This window comes from Chiloscyllium punctatum, chromosome 8 (assembly GCF_047496795.1).
Source record: "Chiloscyllium punctatum isolate Juve2018m chromosome 8, sChiPun1.3, whole genome shotgun sequence".
In the NCBI taxonomy this organism is placed as follows: domain Eukaryota; kingdom Metazoa; phylum Chordata; class Chondrichthyes; order Orectolobiformes; family Hemiscylliidae; genus Chiloscyllium; species Chiloscyllium punctatum.
This window is the reverse complement of record NC_092746.1, coordinates 22,760,570-22,773,873: the sequence shown is the minus strand read 5'-3', so window position 1 is coordinate 22,773,873 and position 13,304 is coordinate 22,760,570. Positions and strand designations below refer to the sequence as shown.

The 13,304-nt window shown below is 40.1% G+C and overlaps 1 protein-coding gene across 1 annotated transcript in view; it reads right to left on the bottom strand.

Moving 5' to 3' along the window:
* Positions 1–13,304, bottom strand: part of nek10 (NIMA-related kinase 10) — a 235,924-nt gene that overhangs the window by 162,155 nt on the left and 60,465 nt on the right. Inside the window, exons 6-8 of the mRNA XM_072575222.1 lie at positions 11,513–11,597; positions 5,500–5,541; positions 5,330–5,408 (exon numbers count right to left, since the gene is read on the bottom strand). Coding sequence (XP_072431323.1) covers positions 5,330–5,408; positions 5,500–5,541; positions 11,513–11,597 — 206 coding nt within the window. The remainder of the gene's footprint in view (positions 1–5,329; positions 5,409–5,499; positions 5,542–11,512; positions 11,598–13,304) is intronic.

Genomic DNA, 13,304 nt, shown 5'->3' with positions numbered 1-13,304 from the left:
TTCCTTTGAGATGGACATGATTGTGAATGTGAAAGGTGCTGTTCAAGGAGGCGTGGTGAATTTCTGGTAGTTTCATCTCACTGTTTGCTCCTCCAGACTTCTATACATTCACTAACATCACAGGACATGTGATTGCATGGAGCTGTCATCCAGCAGGACCTCTGGGATACCATTGGCAAAGTGAGCGCTAATTATCCTCTGGCCTACATGTCCGTGGCTACCAGCTGCCACCACATGACCATGACTAGTTGTATGGACACAGAGCTGGCTCAAATGTAAAAGACAAGTAGAATGTAGAGGGAGGTGGCAGTGCTTTTCAGACTGGAGACCAGTGACCAGTGGTGTGCCACAAGGATTGGTGCTGGGTCGACTGCTTTTCATGATTTATATAAATGATTTGGATGTGAACCTACGAGGTATGGTTAGTAGGTGTGCAGGTGACACCAAAATTGGAGGTCAGTGGACAGTGGAGAAGGTTACCTCAGAGTACAATGGAACCTTGATCAGATGGACCAATGGGCTGAGGATGAAAGATGGAGTTTAATTTAGACAAATGTGATGAGCAGCATTATGGAAAGGCAAATCGGCAGGACTTATACACTTAATTGTAAGGTCTGGGGGAGAGCTACTGAACAAAGAGACCTTGGAGTGCAGTTTCATAGTTCCTTGAAAATGGTGACCCAGGTAGACAGGATAATGAAGAAGGTATTTGGAATGCTTGCCTTTATTGGCAGTGCATTGAGTAAAGGAGTTGGGAAGTCACGTTGTGGCGGTACAGGACATATATAATGCCCCTTTTGGAACACTGCGTGCAATCCTGTTTTCCCTATTATAGGAAGAATGTTGTGAAACTTGAAAGGGTTCAGAAAAGATTTACAATGGCGTTGCTAGGGTTTGAGAGGTTGAGCTATAGCGAGAGGGTGAATAGGCTAGGGCTGTTTTCTCTGGAACATCGGAGGCTGAGAGATCACCTTATAGAGATCAATAGAATCATGAGGGGCATTGGTAGGGTGAACATCGAAGGCCTTTTCCCTGGGTGGGGAAGTCCAAAGCTAGAGGGCATAGGTTTAGGGTGAGAGGGGAACGATTTAAAAGGGACCTAAAGGGCAATTTTTTCACATAGAGGATGGCGCGTGTATGTAATGAGCTGCCAGAGGAAGTGGTGGAGACTGGTGCAATTACAACACTTAAAAGTATCTGGATAGGTATATGAATAGGAAGGAATTAGAGTAACATGGGCCAAATGCTGGCAAATTGGACTAGATTAAGTTAGGATATCTGGTCAGTTGACCAGATATCCTAAGGGTTTAAATGGAGAGGTATTTGTTAAGTGTGTACAAGAAAATTGTCTGATTCAGTATGTGGATGTACCTATTAGAGAAAGTGCAAAACCTGACCTACTCTTGGGAAATAAAGCAGGGCAGCTGACTGAGGTGTCAGTGGGGGAGCACTTTGGGGCCAGAGACCATAATTCCATTAGATTTAAAATAGTGATGGAAAAGGATAGACCAGATCAAAAAGTTGAAGTTCTAAATTGGAGAAAGGCCAATTTTGACGGTATTAGGCAAGAATTTTCAAAAGCTGATTGGGGGCAGATGTTCGCAGGTAAATAGACAATAGACAATAGACAATAGATGCAGGAGTAGGCCATTCTGCCCTTCGAGCCTGCACCGCCATTCAATATGATCATGGCTGATCATTCCTAATCAGTATCCTGTTCCAGCCTTATCTCCATACCCCTTGACTCCACTATCTTTAAGAGCTCTATCCAATTCTTTCTTAAAAGAATCCAGAGACTGGGCCTCCACTGCCCTCTGGGGCAGAGCATTCCACACAGCCACCACTCTCTGGGTGAAGTAGTTTCTCCTCATCTCTGTCCTAAATGGTCTACCCCGTAAAGGGACGGCTGGAAAATGGGAAGCCTTCAGAAATGAGATAACAAGAATCCAGAGAAAGTATATTCCTGTCAGGGTGAAAGGAAAGGCTGGTAGGTATAGGGAATGCTGGATGACTAAAGAAATTGAGGGTTTGGTTAAGAAAAAGAAGGAAGCATATGTCAGGTATAGACAGGATAGATCAAGTGAATCCTTAGAGTATAAAGGCAGTAGGAGTATACTTAAGAGGGAAATCAGGAGGGCAAAAAGGGGACATTAGATAGCTTTGTCAAGTAGAATTAAGGGGAATCTAAAGAGTTTTTACAAATACATTAAGGACAAAAGGGTAACTAGGGAGAGAACAGAGCCCCTCAAAGATCAACAAGGCGGCCTTTGTGTGGGACCGCAGAAAATGAGGGAGATACTAAATGAGTATTTTGCATCAGTATTTATTGTGGAAAAGGACACGGAAGTTATAGATTGTAGGGAAATAGATGGTGACATCTTGAAAAATCTCCATATTACAGAGGAGGAAGTGCTGGATGTCTTGAAGCGCATAAAAGTGGATAAATCCCCAGGACTTGATCAGGTGTATTCTAGAGCTCTGGGAAGCTAAAGAAGTGATTGCTGGGCCTCTTACTGAGATATTTGTATCATCGATAGTCACAGGTGAGGTGCCACAAGACTGGAGGTTGGCTAACGTGTTGCCACTATTTAAGAAGGGCGGTAAGGACAAGCCAGGGAACTATAGACCAGTGAGCCTGATGTCGGTGGTGGGCAAGTTGTTGGAGAGAATCCTGAGGGACAGGATGCACATGTATTTGGAAAGGCATGGACTGATTAGGGATAGTCAACATGGCTTTGTGCATGGGAAATCATGTTTCACAAACTTGATTGAGTTTTTTGAAGAAGTAACAAAGAGGATTGATGAGGGCAGAGCCGTAGATGTGATCTATATGGACTTCAGTAAGGCTTTCGACAAGGTTCCCCATGGGAGACTGGTTAGCAAGGTTAGATCTCACGGAATACAGGGAGAACTAGCCATTTGGATACAGAACTGGCTCAAAGGGAGAAGACAGAGGGTGGTGGTGGAGGGTTGTTTTTCAGACTGGAGGCCTGTGACCAGTGGAGTGCCACAAGGATCGGTGCTAGGTCCTCTACTTTTTGTCATTTATATAAATGATTTGGATGTGAGCATAAGAGGTACAGTTAGTTAGTTTGCTGATGACACCAAAATTGGAGGTGTAGTGGACAACGAAGAAGGTTACCTCAGATTACAACAGGATCTTGACCAGATGGGCCAACGGGCTGAGAAGTGGCAGATGTAGTTTAATTCAGATAAATGCGAGGTGCTGCATTTTGGGAAAGCATATCTTAGCAGGACTTATGCACTTAATGGTAAAGTCTGAGGGAGTGTTGCTGAACAAAGAGACCTTGGAGTGCAGGTTCATTGCTCCTTGAAAGTGGAGTCACAGGTAGATAGGATAGTGAAGAAGGCGTTTGGTATGCTTTCCTTTATTGGCCAGAGTATTGAATAGAGGAGTTGGGGGGTCATGTTGCAGCTGTACAAGACATTGGTTAGAGCACTATTGGAATATTGTGTGCAATCCTGGTCTCCTTCCTATCGGAAAGATATTGTGAAACTTGAAAGTGTTCAGAAAAGATTTACAAGGATGTTGCCAGGGTTGGAGGATTTGAGCTATAGGGAAAGGCTGAACAGGCTGGTCAGAACTAGATTTAGGGTGAGAGAGGAAAGATATAAAAGACACCTAAGGGGCAACCTTTTCTTGTAGAGGGTGGTACGTGTATGGAATGAGCTGCCAGAGGAAGTGGTGGAGGCTAGTACAATTGCAACATTTAGAAGGCATTTGGATGAGTATATGAATAGGAAGGGTTTGGAGGGATATAGGCCAGGGTACTGGCAGGTGGGACTAGATTGGGTTGGAGTATCTGGTCGGCATGGACGGGTTGGACTGAAGGGTCTGTTTCCATGCGGTACATCTCTATGACAGTGGCCAGTTCTTTGCTTGTGGTGGATGAGAGAATCCAATGAGCAAGGCACCATCGTGGTGGGATACATTGTTAATGAGGCAAGTTTCGCATGAAAACACATACTAGGGCTCAAAGAGAGAAACCCTCTAAGCAGTTGCCAAAAATTCCACATCCACTTTTTGGTAAAGTTCATCCCTTTCCTACTGCTTGCCCTAGCTTATAGTTCATGTTTTTTACATAAATGCCACAAAGTATGCAATAAACCAGAGTTAAAAAAACATAATCCCTAATGCAAATGCACATTGTAAAGCATAAGTAGGACTTATGAATGAAGTCTTGCAATTATGCAAAGTTTTTCAAATCCCCAGAATGTTTCAAAGAATTTCAAGCGAGCAAATTATTTTGAATGTAAGGAAAGGATAAAGAGCCATAGTCATATCAGATCATAAGGCTGCTCTCTCATTAGAGAGCTAGGAGAAAGTGAGGACTGGAGATCAGAGTCAAAAGTTGTGGCGCTGGAGAAGCACAGCAGATCAGGCAGCATCGGAGGTGTAGGAGTGTTGACATTTCGGGTATAAGCTCTTTATCAGGAATGTGGCCCTTGTGGAAGGAGGAGTAGAACTTCAAGGTGGCATCCTTGTAAGAGATTTTGCAGTAAGGTTATAACGACTATGAGAAATTGAGCACATTCCTGATGAAAAAACTTATGCCCGAAATGTCAACTCTCCTGCTCCTTGGATTCTGCCTGATCTGCTGTGCTTTTCCAGCATCATGCTTATTGACTCTCATTGGAGAGTATAAATTAGTGGTAGTTTAACCTGAGGGTCACCAAGCCTCAGGTGAAGGGAGAGGTTCAGGAGAGTCCTTGCTGTTGGCATCACTCTGCATTACAAACCAGTCATCCATCCAACTGAGCTAACAGCCAATTTATTCATAGCAAGGTCCCAAAAAGCATCTAGTTGATGCATTTTGGTGTTGGTTGAACAATGATGATCAGCTAGGACACCATTGAAACCTAATCCATAGTTTGTGACTGCAGTCACACTACACTCAAGCAGATTGAGGTGACAGGTCACTTTCTTAAGACCATTGGTGAATTCAGTTGAGTTTTTGACCATTTTTTTCCAGCACCAACATACAAATTATCAGCTTTATTGAATGCATTTTCCAGATGTACCAATGGTGGGTTATGAATTTACAACTCTAGGTTCCACACTCCAATATTTCTTCTACTTCCAGCTATACTGGCAGATAGGACATCAGTTTAGCATCTGCAACACTGCATTCAAGGAAAAGCCTAGGAATGTGCTCAACCCCTGGTGTGGCGTCTGAATTTTTAAAGTTCTGGCTTAGAGTTAAGACTTTATGCAATAAGTTGTTCTGATGCTCTAAAATTTAAGAAAGAGAGGGAGAAGTTTCAAAAGTAAGTTTCATCATTTGCTTGTGAAAGGACTTGAACTTACTTGTCACCGTGACCAATCTGTCAACAACAAACTGTTGTCCTCCATATCCAAGGTATCCATTTGCTACTGTTTCCATATACTACACAGAAAAAAATATGACTATATTAAATATTTGAAAACTACTAATTGAATTGATTTAAAGTTAAATGTTATTAAATATGAAGATGTACCTGTGCCAAGCTCTCAACCCCTCCAAGTTCACTGAAAATTTTCTGAAATGTATATGTAAACAAAAATGTGAATGTTCATCAATTATTTTAAGAAACAAAGCTCTTGGGGTGAAACAAATCCTAGTCACAATTCACAAAATTCTCAATACATACACAAAATGTAATAGTTGATATTAAAAACCACAGAAGAGTAATTAGGGAGGCTCTTTTATGTCATGAGGCTTCTGATTATGGCTCCAATCCCTGATTAGAGGCATGGTCTCTTTTAATGGACTTCCCTTTTGAATATAATAGCATTCAATTGGAGGTTGAGATAAAGTAAAGTTTGATGGAGATTTATATTAGAAAAGTTATAGGCTAGATTATATGATTTTGATTTGACCACTGCTTAGTACTTTGCCAGACTATCTTGATGTCTTCCAATACAGATTATTCCTAGGGATACAATCAAAAAAAGCAATAGGCTCATCAATATATCAGTTTCACTGTAAACAAATACAAAACAGATCATCACTGATTCAAACAAATCGATTAAGATGGGTAGAACACTGCTTCGAGTCGTATTCCATGGAATATATCATCACCAAGGAAACATTAAACACTGCTGACTGCCTACCTGATATGGAAGAAAGATACCAACATTATGGAGAAGCTTAGCAACTTTAATGACTCATTTGTGATTGTGATCAGGTTATGATACATGCTGTAAAAAGGCAACAGCAGTGACTGTGACAACAATTGAGGAAGGTCTCTCCTGAGAAAAGTATTTGCCTCTATTGCCCTTGACAAGCTGCAGCCCTGAATGCATCTAGTATGATTGCAGTTCAGTTTCAAAACTAGAAGATCTCCAATTGGCATGATGTTTTCAGCAACATCACCTCCCCTAAGCTTCAGGCACACATAGCTGCTTCAAAGTTGTGTGTTAGCATGCCAATCTCAGCCCTGATGTCTGCTACTGGATATTGCTGCTATGCATGGCCCTCAGAGGTCAGAGCAGCTGGAAAGGAAATTAGAGGGAATGCTGCTTCTCAGTCCAGCAGTTGCAAGAGAAATTCTGTGAATCTGGGAGACTACAATATTTTGCTTTCATCAATCACCTCAAGGCATTCTTTCATGCGAGCAGCTGTAATTTATTTCAATTTCTGAAGAAAATTTGTTGCATGCCAAAGTTACTCATGTGGTCTCTATCTTCCAACACAATCTGAGATCAGCTATGACAGGTCAACACTGGAAACCTCTGAGATATGTAGATAAGTCAAACAGATTTGTATTCTGGTATCAATACTCTTTCACATATTATTCATTTTGCCGCTGTCATATGAGCAGTTCATCCATAGTTAACATCACAAAGAGACGAAGCAATGAGCAACGAACCAACGAAACAGGAGTAGTAGATATCTTGCTCCTCAATCTGCTTTAAGAGCATATGGTAAGAGCATGGTTGATCTGATTATGACCTTTACTTTCTTTTTTTTTAAGCCCCCTACCTTTTGAATTCATTTTCAGTCAAGAATTCATCCAATCGGCCTTATAAACATTAATTGATGGGCAAGAGAATTCCATAGACTAATGATCCCCAGGGAGAAAAATTCTTATCTCCATCACTGATGTATGAATCTTTATTTTTATGCTGTGTTCCCTACTTCTAGTCTCTCTCATAAAAGGCATCATCCTTTCAGCACCCTATCAACCTTTAGATCTTATAAATTCCAATTAGGTCATGATAATGAAATCCAAAATAATGCCATATCGCAATTAACCTACATTATAATGTGATGGTCAATAAATGCTGACTTAACCACCGATGTCAATATCCCATGAATTAATAAAATGAGACGATAGACACAACTGGGGATTATTACTAACAGTCAGGATGTTCTAAGGGTGACTACCTGGAGAGAGCTTAGTTGGATGAGAAAATGATTCAGAGAATAAAGAATCCATCAAACACTGCAGTTTCTCCACTAATGCCGACATATGCTGTATGTGTGGCAAACATTGCCATCCCAGAGTAAAGATGCTGAACCACATCAAGCAATGTTTAACACACAGTTGATCACAAAAGCGTAAATAATAAAAATACTAGTAGGAGATGACCTGTTTTGTGTAAAGTGCATTGAAAGGTGATTGGAACTTGACTGAGCAAGGGCTACAGTTTGTAGAAGAAAGAAGGCTTGAACATATGTTGGCCCTAAAACAAAATATAGTTAATGGTTAAAAATAAAGCTCAAATAGATGATGAGTAGATGCATCGAACTTTTATTTCTTGCCCTCACCCACTTTTTTTCAATAACATGCTACAACCCTCATTAGCCAGATTATTCAAAACTTTGGGATGAAACTCAACTGATTCAGGGGATTCATCAACCTTCAATTCAGTTAACTTATTAAGTACTACTTCTAATATCAATTTATTTCAGTTTTTCAGTTTTACAAGTCCTTTTTTGCCTTGTATTTCTAGAAGATATTCCATGTCTTTTTCAAGAAGTCAGGTGCAAAGTAATTGTTTAGGTTCCCCACCTTTTCCCTGCTGTTTGCAATAAATTCTCTTGCCCACCGTTAATGGGCAACTTTTGTCTTTGTTAATCTTTTCCTTTCCACATACCCTAGGAAGCTTTTAATTTCCTCATAAATTTGCATCCATGTTCTCGATTCCCCTTCTTAATCTGTTTCTTGGTCCTCCTTTGCTGAGTTCTAAACAGTACCCAATCCTCAGGTTATGACATTTTCTGGCTTTATTAAAGGATTATTGGTCCTTTGATCTCATGGAATTTTTAACTTGAGTTGTTAACCACGGTCGGTTTACCTTCCTCTCTGTTTGTGCCTTAGAAAAATATATAGTGTAGTACAGCTGTCTACTATCAAATCTTTAGAGCATTTTCCCAATGCACCATAGCCAACACATCCCCATATGCGCAATAATTTCCTTTCTTCAGTTTTAAGACCTTAGCTTCAGAATGAACTACGATGAATTCGAACTTGATGCAAAATTGAATCATCTTATGGTCCCTATTTCCCAAGACTTCTTTATAGCAACTTTATCATAGCACCATCCAAACTGATTCTAAATCTCAACTTTTTGATTTAAAATTCTTCGTACTAATGTAGTGATCTCACCATTTATTAAGAATGTGACACTACCTCCTTTCTCTTTTTGCCTATTCCTTTTGAATGCCAAATATCCTTGGATATTCACTTTCCAGTCTTGGTCACCCTGTGGACATGTCTCGGTAACAGCAATTAAAATTCTACCCATCCATCTCAATTTGTGCATTCAAACCATCAACATGTCTGTGAATGGCATGTGCATTCAAATAGAATGTCTTTAATTATGCTTTTTTAACATTATTCTGTTTTCTGATCCTCCTTGATGCATGTCTAAGCTTTGCCTATATTCTGTTTTTGCCTTCTACTTTTCTACTTTCTTTACAAGTTTTGCTTCCCTCAAATCTGAATTCCCATTCTCCATCAACCTACTTCAAACCCTCCCAACCAAACAGCAGTCACCAATACTGCCTGTGAGGGTTTTAGTCCCCATCGGCTAAGGTGAAACTCGTCCATCTTGTACAGGTCCCATCCACCGCAGAACTGCTCCTAAGGCCTCAGAAGTCACATCTTCAATCAATCATTTCTCTATTTCTATGCTTATTAGTATTCGGAACTGACATATTCCTAAGATTACTATTTTGAATGGCCTACTTTTCAATTTCTTTCCCAATTTCCTAACCTCATCTCCCATCCTACTTAAGTCACTGATGCTGACCATAGCCTCTGGCTGTTCAATGTCTCCCAAATGAATGTCATGCAGCCCCTCTATGACAGCCTTGATCCTGCCACTGAGACAGCACACCACACTGGAGTCTTGCCTACCACCACAGAAACATTCATCTGTTCTCCTAACTAATGAATTCACTATAACTTCTGCTCTTTACTTCTTCTTTCTTCCCCCCCCCCCCGTATGCAAAAGGGAAAACTGATTTGTGAATGGAGCCTACTTTACCTGTTTGGCTCTCTTGGATGACCTGACAGTCACACATTCCTTTTCTGCCTCTTGTGCAAACCACATAACTTTCAACCTTGCAAATGTGCTCCAGCTCTGTTTGAGTTTCAATACCCAGAGCTCAAGTTTCTGCAGATGGTGACACTTGTTGCTCATGTGCTTGCCTAGGTCACTGGTAGCATCCATGACACCCCACGTATAGGAATTCAAAGTGATCAAGCTACCCAGTTTTGCCTTACTTTAATTCTGTTAGCATTATTTTATTTTGGTTTATTTATCTTGCTTGCCTTAACTTAATAAGCTTAAAACTATTGTTGAACCATACTAGTACAGACAAATCTCATGCATACTTCACACATTTTACAAATTGCAATAAACTTTACTTAAAGCATCTTTTCCCCGTGCAGTGAAGTCCCATGTGATCCTAATGAATGACTCACTTGGTCTACATTTCACTAGGGTGAGTGTCCTGACCATGCACCTTTAACCAAACATGTAGTTTGAAAATCCTGATTTTTTTTAATCACACTGTTCAGAGATGTTCTGACACTCCTCTGGAGCAGGTGGGACTTGAACCTGCACCTCCTGGTTCAGAAGTATGGACATTATCACAGCACCACAAAGGCCTAACCTTTCTTTTACATAAAGCCTGTAATGACTCACCAACCAGTTTAGCTTCCTGAATTGCTTGCTAAATGACAAATAACTAGCACTCCAGTCAATCCCTGCTTAACAAGAGAACCTAACTATTAATAGTACATTAGAACCTAACCCTCAATCAATATTTAGGAATAGACATACTAGAACTTACCACATGAACCAAATTCAGTATAGATTCACTCCCTTTCTGGCTAGAGACTTGCTAGAGAGCCTTCCTTCTCTTTCCAGCGATTCTCCTCTCTGCTTCCTCTCTCCATGTTCTGTTCATGTTAAGTGATACTGCAGCAACTGTGCAAGATGTTGATCTTGCCTTCTTCACCGTGGCAAGCAAAAATACAAATTGCTCTAACAGGTCACTGCAGTACATACTTGTGCTAAGCCAAAGGTATGAAAGTCAGAAGCACCTCACCCGTAACTGGTGAATGTTCTCTTTAATAGCGCCAACATAGGATTACCTTGTTTAAAAAATTAACTTGTTGTTTCTGGAGTGATTAACAAAGACACCACACATGCATTGAACAAATTTAGTGTTCTGGCAATTCATCAGGCTATCAGAGTCAGATTTAGGGCTTTGGAAGTGCAGTATAAGTGTTCCTACAACTGAACTAAGAGTTCTGGGTTCAAGTCCCATCTCCTCCACAGATGTGTAATAACAGGTTGAGTTTAGAATATATATATATCAGGCTCAGCAAATCACATCAGTGTCCATTCGATGTCTTCTTGCATACTGGCATCATTCCAATTAAGAAATGTCATGTCCAGCATTCAGAGCAAAAAAAGGTAGGCTTTAGTGGTATTGAGATGCTGAATTTTATGCATAATACAGCCCATCTCAAACTCATTAATGGAAAGTATCCTGACTCAATGCCTAGCCACCCTGCTTGAATTGACTCAATTTTCTGTTAATTTTGTACGCTCTTTCTCAGGGATTTTTTATTCTCTCACTGAACATGGGTTTTACTGGCTGGTCAGCATTTATTGACCATCCACAGTTGCCCTTGAGAACGTAGTGGTGAGCTGCCTTCTTGATCTGCTAAAATCCATGTCTCTGACACACTCATTTTTATATATTTAGAAAAACAAGTAGAGCAAAATATTACCAAAAAGTTGAAATTTTTTGAAGGCAAGTTTTAATGGCATTTCAAATCACTATCCAGTTACTGAAAAAAATCAATAACAGTCGGACGCCAGTAACGAGTGCACTCAGGACTGAGAAGCAGTTGAAAAAAATGTGATTAGCTTCAAATAACTAACATAACCAAACACAATGGCAAGAAGTCTTCACATCACTTACTTAAATCATTGACAAATTGAGTGATTGAAGAGTAGATGTGTATAGCTCATTGAACAAACCTGATAAAATTGATCTCTCATTATTAATCTCAGACAGATTAACACCCGAAGAAAATTAGCAGGTGGAACTCTATCCACCCATTGCCTGTAACAGAAAAGATATCACACCAAGTTACAAATTAAACTGGCATTACTGTTAACATCACTTTTTCAATGTTCTATGCTAATTAATAAGTTAGCTATCAGTGCATAACAGACTTCTTACCATCTGCTATTCAATACCAAGCATTCTCTTTACTCACTGCACAGTTTATGAAACTCCAAAAAAAATTAATGCAATATATAATTCACATTCATTGTTAACCTACAATGAGTATAGTTCATAATGTTTAATGCTTTTTTGCAGGGTTAGACAGTTTTGATTGGTCAGTTTATGGGTTCCATGTGTTGGTGGGTTTACTTGGTGGACAGTACCAGACACATGGAGACAAGTGGTGAATTGCAGTGTGTGACATACATGCAACTGGTTGCTGAGAGCAATGGAAATGATGGATAACCAAGAAAAACAGAATGTAAGGGGGAACCCTGGCTGAAGAGATTGTTTCTTTAAGAAATAGGATGGGATTGATGGAAAGGATGGGGATAGTGTGGGTTAGGGATGAGATAAGAGGCACAGGATTGTATAGGATAGAATGGATGGCATGATGGAATTGAGTAAGTGCGGCAAAATGTCCCAATTATTTCATATAATTTATTATTGAAAAGCTAATCTCAGAAGAAATGAAACTTCTCAGAAAGAAAATGTTTCAGAAATGCTGTCAGGTGATTTAAAAGAATATATCAGTGCTCATTCTAAGACAAAGAATCTTATAATAGTCTATACATTAGAATCTGTGGCCACTTCTACCACTGTATCCAGTGCCTAGAAAATTTCTAATTAAGAGGACCAAGAGATATTTCAAACATGCTCACCAGGACTTGTATTTTTTTAGGATACAGCATGCACAGGAATGGTGAGAAGACCTGCGAAGGCTGGTCCTTGAGTCTTCCATTATTACCAAAGGAGTTGAGGGTCTTTAGTGAGGGAAGGAGGCAGAAAGCAGTAATGTGAGATGTGGCTGAAGTGTAGAACAGTAATATGGCTTATCTAACCTTAAGTTAGTGGACCAGGAGGATCAATTTTGGGTGAATAACAATTTTGGGTACAATCTGACTCACACAGCATAACCTAGGTCAAAATACCTTACAGTTCCACGTACTCCTTTCTCTGTAGACCCTTCACATGCTTGTCTGAGTAGTCATCATTTGCAACAACCCTAGGTCTACAAATCCATCCTCACAGTCACCATACAAGAAATGCTGTTCTTCACTCTTCGTAACATTCCTACCTCTCTGCTTTCTCCCATTGCAGAAGAAAATGCACATTGGTAAAAGTTGGAGAGAAGATATTGTGGAAGCACAGAGCATCACAATGAAGCCTAAGTGATAAGTTGGGAATTTGGTACAGGTGGGAATTTGATGCAAAGGAGGAAAAAGGAGGACACAAATATTGCACCAGAAATGATGGTAAACAGTGTTAAGTGAGAGAGAGGAACTGAAACAAATCTGTATGAGTAAAGAAATGGTGTTGGAGAAACTGATGGGATTGAAGGCTGATAATCTACACCCCAGAGTTCTAAAGGAAGTAGCCCTAGAAATAGTGGATGCATGAGCAGCCATCTTCCAAGGTCTATAGACTCTGGAACAGTTCCTACAGATTGGGGAGTGGTAAATATAACCCCACTATTTAAAAAGGGTGGTAAAAAGAAAACGGAGAATTATAGATCAGTGAGTCTGACTCTGGTAGTGGGGA